The sequence below is a fragment of the Plectropomus leopardus genome, chromosome 8 (genome assembly GCF_008729295.1).
Source record: "Plectropomus leopardus isolate mb chromosome 8, YSFRI_Pleo_2.0, whole genome shotgun sequence".
NCBI classification, from domain to species: domain Eukaryota; kingdom Metazoa; phylum Chordata; class Actinopteri; order Perciformes; family Serranidae; genus Plectropomus; species Plectropomus leopardus.
Window position 1 is genome coordinate 29234383 of NC_056470.1, and position 10697 is coordinate 29245079.

General features: G+C 38.5%; 2 protein-coding genes across 3 annotated transcripts in view; both read right to left on the bottom strand.

Moving 5' to 3' along the window:
• The window catches only part of LOC121947278 (kelch-like protein 12), a 47471-nt gene that overhangs the window by 36400 nt on the left and 374 nt on the right, over nt 1–10697 (bottom strand). Inside the window, exon 1 of one of the 2 annotated variants that reach the window (XM_042492256.1) lies at nt 10327–10431. The exons of the other annotated variant lie outside the window; for it this stretch is intronic. The gene's annotated coding sequence lies outside the window, so the exon portion shown is untranslated. Of the gene's footprint in view, nt 1–10326; nt 10432–10697 lie in introns of those variants that run through there. 2 annotated transcript variants of the gene reach the window in all.
• Nucleotides 4048–5623, bottom strand: cebpb (CCAAT enhancer binding protein beta). The gene has a single exon (XM_042492261.1). It carries the CDS (start codon nt 5405–5407, stop codon nt 4529–4531), a length of 879 nt encoding a protein of 292 aa, XP_042348195.1. The 5' UTR covers nt 5408–5623; the 3' UTR covers nt 4048–4528.

Below are 10697 nucleotides of genomic sequence, written 5' to 3' on the forward strand. Positions count from 1 at the left end.
CTGCACATTTCTTACAAAAAAAGGTGTATATATAATAATGATGGCTGATTTAGGATGATGTGGCACTACAACTATGAAGATATAAACAATAACTAACAATAACTCAGATTATAAAACAGATTATCTACAGCTTCAATACTTTTACACAAACCAAATCAGCATCTGAGTGCCCTTAATTACTTAAAAGTCAACTGTGACTCAATGTAAGTTCTCTATACTGGAGGTCATGTAATCACTCATTTAAGCTCTGGTCATAGGTCACTCTGTGAGATGAAACATGACTATGAAATTTACAGTCCGAGGGCATGAATCCCAAAATGGTAAAAACCACACAACTGCAAACTGCTTTCAAAAGCTCGATAATTAAACATTCTAGAGGAGTAATTAAGAGTATAAATGTGCTAAAAACAACCAACTATATTATATCTGCATTTGTCAAAAGGTAATTTGAGACATTCAATGAAGAAATGCACAAAAATAAATAAATAAATAGAAAACAAAACAGGACCCAGGATAGAACCTTGGGGGACTCCATGGCTTAATGGTGTTAAGGTGGATGTAGGATAACAAACACCAAGAAAAGATCTGTCTATCTGGGAGGATAAGTTGACACTAATTGAGTCTGTCAGAAATAGATTAGCAATAAAAGGATAACTGCTATTCTTCTATATGTCCCTGTAGACAAATCCCACACTTAAAAAAAACATCTTAGGTATGCAGGTTAAGGGGTTGTGTTTTTTCTATAAAGTGTTATTTACATTGCCGCTTGAGAAACACACTCTCCATCTGCCATGCATAGAGATGTATGGTAAAATGACAATAAACTGGATGGCTTGAATGAACTGATCTATTTACCAGTAATGTATGTGTAACCAAAGGCTGATATATGTTAATTCTATGTGTCATATAGCCCCACTGCTGTCCAAAAACTATTAAAAACACATCAATGAGCCTCACTGCGCCTTCATTAGGATGAACATGGGCACTTTATTTTAAGTCAATTCCACATATGTCCTGTTGCCAAAAATACTCACTCGAGCCCCAAATATGGCTGAGGATAGTCCCTAGCAAATGCACTTTTTATTCTTGTTTGCAGGAAGTTTGCTAAAAACCACAGTGGCCAGCTGTGGGCTGCAACTAAGAATTATTTTTACTATACACTAATCTGCTGCTTATTTTTCAATCAATCATTTTGTGTATAAAATGCCAGAAAATAATAAATAATGCCAATTGTAATTTCCCACATACTAAGTGATAGCACTCAGTTTAATATCATGTGATAAAGAAATGTATCAAGTCATATCCGAGAAGCTCAAAAAGGAAAATATTTGACATTATTTTGCTTAAAAATGAAAAAAAAATGTTTATTGATTATGAAAACAGTTGACAATTTCCTAATTGGTAGAAATTATGTTAGTTTACTTCATACCTGTTTCCAAATTACATTATCTGTGGAGCTGCAACAAAAGTCTAATTTATCTGTTTTGCTCCACATTCACATTATATTTTAACTTTGACACACTTCTGTGGGTATTTATGATGTAAACAGCACCAAATGTGTTGTGTATAAGATAAGATAACATAGGGTTTCACTTCATTGTCAGAAAAAAAATAAAGTAATTTGTCTTGCATCCCAGGACATTAACTGTTTCACATAAATACAAAAAACTATGAGAATAAAAAGCAACCAGGCAACGAAACTAATCTACTAACACGACAAATAACATCAGACATTATGGAAAGTGGATGTAATGCAACAGATTATTCTATATATCCACTGTCAAACTGAACAAGCGAGAAAGCTGGACCCCGTCAAATAAAAAAAAAAAAAAAAAAGAAAAAAAGAGGTTAAAGCCAAATTAATTAATTTCGGACCTTAAAAAAAAGAAGGGCAAGTTTCAATTTTTCTGCTTTTGTGATTAATTTGGGAAACACAGTCAGGTACAACATTGCAAAAATGTGGCTTAGTACCAAAAACTTGCTAACAAGCACCAAAAGAACAAACTAACGTGACTAATAGGTTCAAAAAATTCTTTCATTTCTTAACAACTGATACAGAGTGGACATTACAATGACAGGTGTGTGTGTGTGTGTGTGTGTGTGTGTGTGTGTGTGTGTGTGTGTGTATGTGTGTGTGTTTGTATTGCTTTATCAGAGGAGTTTTTTAGGAGGCCAGTTGGCCTATGGAGGGGCTATGATGCAACGGCTTTACGGACAGACACTGCCCATTGACGGTAAAAAGAGGAAAATGGGCCGAGCTAAACTTTCAAAAAAGAGGTCATCCTGTGTGGGAATTTCCCTCTCTCCTGTCAGCATGTGAGCCAGGAGCAGGGAAAGACTGCGTGGGGCTCCAGTAGGAAACGAGGGGTCATCGAAGAAAGAATGCCTAGAATGTTTGAATGAATCTGTGCCAGCACTGACAGCTACGACGAGAGCAGCAAGAGGAGAAAATGTGCGGAGAAAGTCACAACAGTGAAGTGTATGGATGTAAATCATTAACACATTATATGAAACATTACTCTGTTTCGCGGTTTTGGTGATTATGTTGTAAAAAAACCACAACTTTTCATAAAATCTGTAAGATGATAATGTTGCTAGTGCTTTTTTGTACCAAGTGAGACTTAAAGCCAAGCCACAACTACTTAAAGCTATTGTCATGTTCATGGAGGATAACAATTGTCTTATTGAAATGTGGGTGTAGCATTCTTCAAGTGGTGATGTGTTGGAAAGGGAGGATATTGCACAACAGTTAAAAGCTAAACTGTTCCATCATTGAGTGTGTTGAAACATTTAGTGTTCAAAATGTCATCTCCCACTGCACAAAACAAGTTTTTATGCTTTATTTAGAGAATATAACTTTTCAGGAACAATAAAATAGACTTTACCCCCACTGAAAAACAAGCAGAGCGGGGTTTTCTTCTTCTCTGTTGTTTAAAAAATTCTGTTGTTAGAAAAACACTCTCCACCCTGAATTGTCACGGATCACCTACAAATCCCACTATGCCTCTTTCTTTATCCTCTCTGTCTGGGGTTTGCTTGCTCGAGACAGATACGATTCATACTGTGCACACAGTGAAAAGCAGTCAGAGGGCTTGGTAAATTCCACTGCAAACAAATAGTCCACTTATCTATCATGTCTGGTGTAACCTACTTTGTCACTCCCATTTTTTAACTTCTTCATTTTCTGCTGAATGTTGTCCACTTGTGGGTTAAAGGAGGTTTGCTCAGGATTGTTGGTTGTACTGACACACAGCCAGGCCTTTTGGCTGTTGAAGCGTGACCTGAGGTGGTGTGAGGAGGTTAGTTGCTTATTAATTTCTATGCAACCTTGAACCCCTCACTGGGCCAGTGGACTCAGCAGACTATTGACAGAGCCGTGTGCTAAAGATAAAGCTAGCATTTCTGTGCTGCGTGCAGTGTGACCAAGTCTTTTTTTTTTCTGCTGCTCTCAGCAGTATCATTTCAGTATAAATTGGTTGGAAGTATTTCAGGATCTGTGGACTTTTGTGTCAATCAATGATTAAACAGACATGCAAAGAGTTACACAATAATGATGTGGAGAGTCTGTTATTAAGAGGATTCGCCTCTCTTTTCTGCTGTATTTGGTGGCAATAAAAAACACAATTTCACATACTAGGCCTCATTTTATATTTAGTAACAGGAGGTTTCTTTCGCTGTGTAACTACACTGAACGCCATTTTCTGCTTTGTGGAAACAATAAATAATAATGAATGAATGCTGATCTGATGCATTATTTAAATGTCTGTAGCCTTGCTGGCGATGACTACAAATGTAAAATGTGCTCTATATGACCCCAAAGAAACATCAAATTCCTGTGTCATGTTGATGTCCCTTCCAATTTTGTCATATTAGCTTGAACTAAAATATTGCAAATTTTCCTCGCTGTCGAGCCAATTTTTTTTATCCGCAATATGTTGTAATAGAAACACATCGTCTCACTATGAGTGTGAATATTTAAGGCGTGTATTAACACCCCTGTCTGCACCTGCTTGAAAAGGACAGAAAAGGAAGAAATTAGAAACAAAATTCTTTAGACAAAGTATAAATCTGTTTAATTCAATAAAATATCAAGTACAATTAAAGCATTTCCCCTTTTAATATTAAATAATTAGACTTATTTCATTCATTGCCAATACTATTACAAAGAGTTGCATCATTTCACTGCAGCACAACTCTTCCCTTGACAACCATTGCTCCAGATACACAAAATGTAGAAATTCACTCGCATGTATGTAAAATCTGCACCGAAATACTGCATACACACACAAAAAATTACATCTGAGAATAAAGCTACGGTGACATGTGAAGAATGATTGCGCAATCCATGCACCCACTCCTTCAGTCCCATTCAAAGTGTCCCTGTAAACTGGTGGTCGCTGTCTTCACATGTGAAAGCGTACCGTTTTTTTTCCAACACCTGTTCAGTGGATCACCTCCGGCTCTAAAGTCCATCGATGATTAGAGAAGCAGCTCCGGAGGTCCGTGTGGACTCTCTGGAGGAGGTTTTCTAACATTGTCCGGTGGCAGAGAGCAGGTTGCGCAGGGTGGCCAGCTCTCTGGACAGCTGCTCCACGCGCTTTTGTAAACGATCGTTTTCTGCGGCCAGTTCCAGCACTTTATGTTGAGTCTCCAAGTTGCGCATTTTGGCTTTGTCCCTGCTCTTCCTCACGGCAAGGTTGTTCCTCTCCCGCCTCACCCTGTACTCTTCACTGTCCTTGTCCAAGCGTTTCTTTGCCTTGCCGCTGGACATTTTGCCACCGTGTGACGGCGACCTGCTTTTACCTGACGGGGCAGGTGTGCTGGGCGGGCTGGAGCAAGTCGAGGACGCGGTGGAGATGTTTCCAAGACTGCCGCTGGTGGACTGGTAATGAAGGTACCTCATGTCAAAACCAGACGACCCGTTCTCCATCTTTACGTCTTCTTGACTGTCGTCTCTCTCAGCAGCAGCAGCAGCAGCGGCGGCTCTGTAGCGGAGTTCAGGGCTGAGCACACTATCCACACGGGTCTCCTGCAGCTCAGTGTAACCCAGCGCGTAAGGCTCCCTGGGGTCCCTCAGGTTGTCGCACTGACTCGTCTCCAGCTCGTTCAGCAACGAGTAGTTCTTGTAGTTCTGTAGGGCTGAAACTCTCTTGATCTTGTCACCCGCCAGGAAATCTGGGTAAACGTCCCCCTGCTGCTGCTGCTGGTGGTGCGTCTGCGCCGCCAGCTGCGGGCAGTGCAAAGCTGAATCCAGGTACGCGCTGAAGTCTATCGCTCTCTCCCGCTCTTCAATGCCCAGCTCCGTCATCGAGTCGCCGAGCCTCCAGTATGAGCTGATGGGGCTGATAATGCTGTCTCTACTGTGGATAGCAAAGCCGCCCTCGTCGTAGAAGCCGGCCACTTCCATGGATCTTAACACCCGCCGGATTGCAGGAGCATGGAGCGCTGATCTGAGACGCCCAGAGTGGTTTTTGGGTTCAGTTGCTTCAGTTGTGAAATGGCTCAAGTGTCGGGATGTAATGAGTTTAAATCCGCCGTGTCACTGTCTGTGACAACACTCGGTGAAACTACTTTGAAGAGGTTGCGCTCTTGGATTGGGAGGAATTGACAGGTCTTCCTGTCTCGGGGGGGTTTTATTAGACGCGAGGGGCGGGGCTTCAGCTGGGCAGGTGTGTGACGCGCAGCGATGAGCCAACCGGACAACCTGTGCTGCTCTCACACTGTAAAATCTGACAAGTTGTTCTTACTTAACTCTGAAACCTGGACAATTTGGATTGGTTTCTTTCAAAAAAAGGGGTAAAAAAGCAACGAGAGACTTCAGGAGAAATGAATGAGACCCCAACAGTAGGAAAAACAACAAGAAAATAACCTAAAAATTAGAAAAAATAAAACCCCAAAAGAATTTTAAAAAAGAACAAGGACATGACCAAATTAAGTGCTTAAAAATAATTTGATTATATAAGAAAATTATAGTTATAGTCTTTTGGTCATTTCCATGAGATGTGCAAGTTCTGTTTTGTTACAATGTTAAAAAAAATACAAATATAACTATCTAGTTTGCAACCAGCAGAATACACATACAGCATATAGCAAAGAAAACTTGGTGTACTGAAGTTGCTAAAACTTAGAAAGACTGATTTAAATAAACGTGTCATATACAGGTTGAAACAGCTTCACAAAAGTATGTAAGTATAAAGTAAACTTAACAATAAGATAAACAATAAACATACATTATGACTAATGTTATATTTAATTTCATTTTCAGAGGCTATGGCTTACCTGGATTTTTAAAATTAAAGTCAATTTGTCAGATTTTACAGTGCATGGGAGCTTTCTGCATTCAACTATTTGTGTCTGGACATAATTAAAACTTTTTTTGTGTGTGATGTTCAGTTGTGGCATAGAAATTTGGTTGCAGCATAATAAAGAGAGGAAATGCAACTTTGGTGGTTTTCATATGAAATTGTTACAACAAAAACAAAAAGTGAAAATCCAAACACAGTCCCTAAAACCCAGACTGTGACTGTCAAACAAAATGTGGTGAATACTTTCAACTAGCATTTGTTGACAACACGTCCATTCACGCCCCCTACAGTCACATCTCATCAACTCAATAATAATGGAAAAATCCCACTCAGAGGCAACCATTTTCTCAGTTCATATGTTATCAGTGGTGGAAGAAGTATTCAGATCCTTTACTTTAGTTAAAGTACAAATACCACCTGCAAAAATAATCTGTTACAAGTAAAAGTCCTGCATTGAAAATGTTTCAGTAAAAGTTCTTAAGTATAATCAGGAAAATGTACTCAAAGTATTGAAAGTAAAAGTAACCAAGGAAGTCAAATCTAAAAAAAAAAACAAAAAACAAAAAACAAAAAACCACACCCCAAAATGTCAAAAATGATCAAAAAATAATTATATTTAAAAATATATAAATAATAAAAAAATATATAAACACCCAAACACTTAAAATTGTTTTAAAAAAGAAGAAATCATTTTTAAAAAATACCCCAGACAGAGAGGATAAAGAAAATACTTTTTTGATGATTGTTATTATTTTGATGACAGCGGCAGCAGATGACTGCCTCTGGGTTTTTTTGGTCTTTTTTCTTGGTTCTGGCAAATAGTTCTTTCTGCTGTTGTTTAATTGTATCAGAGTGGTATCTAAGTGTGTGTGCAATCTGTAAATAAGAGTATTTATGAAGGCTATTTTCCAAAGGCACTGCATTACTATGCCCTAATGAGTACACTGTATTATGTTTCTGCTCTAACAGCACGAATGTGAACGTAGTTCATTCCACATTTGACCAACAGGAATTAAAGCAAAGGCCGACAAGCACATACTCTTTGAACTCTTCTGCCTTGGTTTGGATGATGCTCAATTTATGGACTTTATACGCAAAACCTGGAAAGCAAATACATTTTTTGTTGATGGTGCTATTCTGTCATTTTTATATGCCCTTCCCTATTAAAGATACTTTTTTAAAAAAAAAAAAAGTACAGTACTTGTGTAATTTTACTTTGTTACACCCCACCACTGCGAGTAATCAACCTCTAACAGTAAGAACGATACTTATAAACAGACGTATCCAGACAGCTGTTTCCCCACAAAACAAACACACACACACACACACACACACACACACACACACACAAAGACTTAATCTAGTCTGTTGTTGTGGTCAGACTGCAAGATGATGCATCCACTTCAAGGGTCAGAGTGGGTGTTGTGAGACATTTGGTCAGCCTGGTTCAAGTCTAAAACACTTCAATGTGTCCAAGAAGATTTTCTGTAAATGTCTCAAGAGCCATGATAGTTTTGCTTTTACAAAATTACATTAAAACAGCTTACAAATATGTAATAATAACAGGAAACAGATACTTGGCTCAAGTGCAAAACAGGTGCTGGCATTATAAACACTGAGCCGGTCTAATGAGCCTTTAAAACACACGGCCTGTTCATAACTTCACTCAGCTCTTCTTTCGCTTTTCAGTTTGTAATCAGAGCTGAGTGGTTTGGATTTAATATAAGAGCTTGCTGCCACCTTGTGGTGGAGCTGCAAGAATATGCGGACGTGACACAACAGCAACAGAGTTCATATAAATGTTTGGCCATGAGTCTCTCCACATAAACTGTTTCACTAGTGTGCAGCCAAAACCAATGATGTCTTCAAAACATCGCCTGGCTTTCCCAGGAATATAAACTCCCCTTTGACCAAGTGGATTCCCAGCATACGTAACTATGCAACGGTGTTACAGTTAATTCTGTGACTCATTCATGTTTGTGACTTGTTGCCGTAGGTGATTTTTTTCTGCTGGGTATGGAAAAAATGTGATACACTGTCAACCACATTGGTGACTCCATGGCAAAATGAAAATATTACATAAAGTATCTCAAAATGTTACTTTGCTACAATAGTTTCATATATGTACTGTTACTTTCCACCACTGGTCAACACTGATAGCTGTCTCTTGTCCACTTTCCTGGCTTTAAATAGTGTGTTTTATTCCATAAGTATGTTTTTACACACACACACACACACACACACACACACACACACACACAATGCTTATGTTTTACGTAAAACTCCTTTATAATAATTGTTGTAGGATTAAATCTTTAAATGTGCACCATATCTTAAAAGCTGTTTTAAAGGTTTGAATGTAAGTGAGTATGATAAAACGACTAGAGCAACAAGTACTATATTTATCTAAAAGAATTTGATGGAGTAGAAGTATTGTGTATGTTGAGCAATGGTGACATCAAATATGTACGTCTGCTGTGCTTAAAGGAATACTTCATCCACAAAATGACCAACAGATGTTTTCTTTAGGAATTCAAGCTAAAAAGGTGTGACTAACTGATAAGCAAATGGTCATTTTGTTTGGGAAGTATTCCTTTAAAGGGAAATTGGGCCCATTTTCAAAATAAATAAATGTCATCCCTACAGTCTAAGACAGTCCGGAAATATCTGGAAATATGAGCAACTCTCTAAAAAAACGAGTTGCTGGCTACCAGCTGGAGATAACGTTAGTTAGCTTTTGTCAGTATGGATGGACTACATAAAATGTTAGCTTGGTAAGATTCTCCACAACTCGAAAATTATTCAGTTAATCTTACTGAAACCACGAGCACCAAAGAATACAGTATTACTGGCGTAGTAAACAAGAGAGACACAAAAAAAGAGATCAGTAGATGTAGCAGACTATTTGATTTTAAGTGTAGGTATATGTCCAGTGAACTATATTCATAATTATATATTCAAAATGACAGAATTATTATAAGTTCTGAGCTTGTTTTTCCCCAGGTCAATTCTCATTTGGTATTTTTGTTTTAAATTCTAATTTGTTTTTTTGTTGTTGTTTTTGTTTGGGCTTTTTTTCAAGTTATTATTTTATTTTTTTTTTTTTTTTTTTTTTTTTTTTTACAATTTTTTTGCCAACTTCTACATAATTTCTTCTTCTGTTGCTCATTCCCTTCTTCCCATGTTTTTGATTACATTTAAGCTTCTTTGCCCTAGCTTCAAAGGGTTAAATAAATATTGTGATTGTATTCCATCTTTGCTAAGCCAGTTTTGTGTGAAAGGAATAAAAAGCCTGGTCCATATATAAGCTTGTTGAGCTCCATGATTTCAGTAAATACTAGCCCGGCCCATTAATTGTTCCTATTAAAAAGTTTTACAGTGTATCACTCTAATAGGGACCATTCTGTCAATTTTGAACTTTCACTTCTGATATTTTTGTGATATTTTACTGACAACACGTGTCGACTTCAGTGAAATTAAAAATGTAGAAATGTTTAGCCTACTTGTAATGTAGTACTTGTGCGTAAAATATTTTGCTAACTTCGGTTCTATTAAACTATTGCATAACAGCAGGAACTACTGACCTTTTTCCCAGCAGACATTTGGGCATGTCATGATAGGAAAAACACAGGTGTGTTTAATAAAATTAATGATAGCTGCATTCCACTTAAGGGAGGCCCTGGTATTATGCATTATTGCTCACTTGGGCACTTAGTGAAACGGAGGCATGGTTAATGTTGTCAGTCTCACCTGTGCTTCTCCTCAGTCCAAAAACCTGCTGTGAAAAAGGTCAACAGGCAACAAGTGGCAGTTAGCATTAACGCTAGCTAACATTAGCCACCAAAAACAACTGCTCACATGAGGCCAAGCAGAAAAGGCTGTAGCAGAAAAACTCCTCACTGTACTGAACTGAACGCTATACTGTTTCTGAGTTTCTGTTTACCTTTAAGTTAAATAATTTCGCTTTAAGTAAAACTTCTTACTTTATTCTTAAACTATTTCAGAGCCGTTAGCACCTCACCTGCCGACATGCTGTACTTTCGGTCTTTCCCACGGTTGTTACATTAGCATCCCGGAGTGTGACGGGTGACAGATGTCGCTGTAACACCTGCTCCGGTTGTTTTATATCATGTATAAACACACACACACACACACACACACACACACAGAGCTCCATCTACTGTACATCCAGCAGAGGGCTGCGAGCACAGCGGACAGCACACAGGACGGGTGGGGTCAGGAAATGCGGTCTTTCCCCTCGCAAACCCCCATTGGCTACTCGGCTATTCGTGGAACATTCTCCCGCCTTGTGATTGGCTACTGCGCTCAACGACTTGCCCCTGATTGGCTGGAATCGTTACGCTGTCTGTGGGCTGAGAACTTGATGATTCC

Coding starts and splice junctions, on each gene's coding strand:
- cebpb (XM_042492261.1), bottom strand. CDS start 5,407: ATGGAAGTGGCCGGCTTCTACGACGAGGGCGGCTTTGCTATCCACAGT.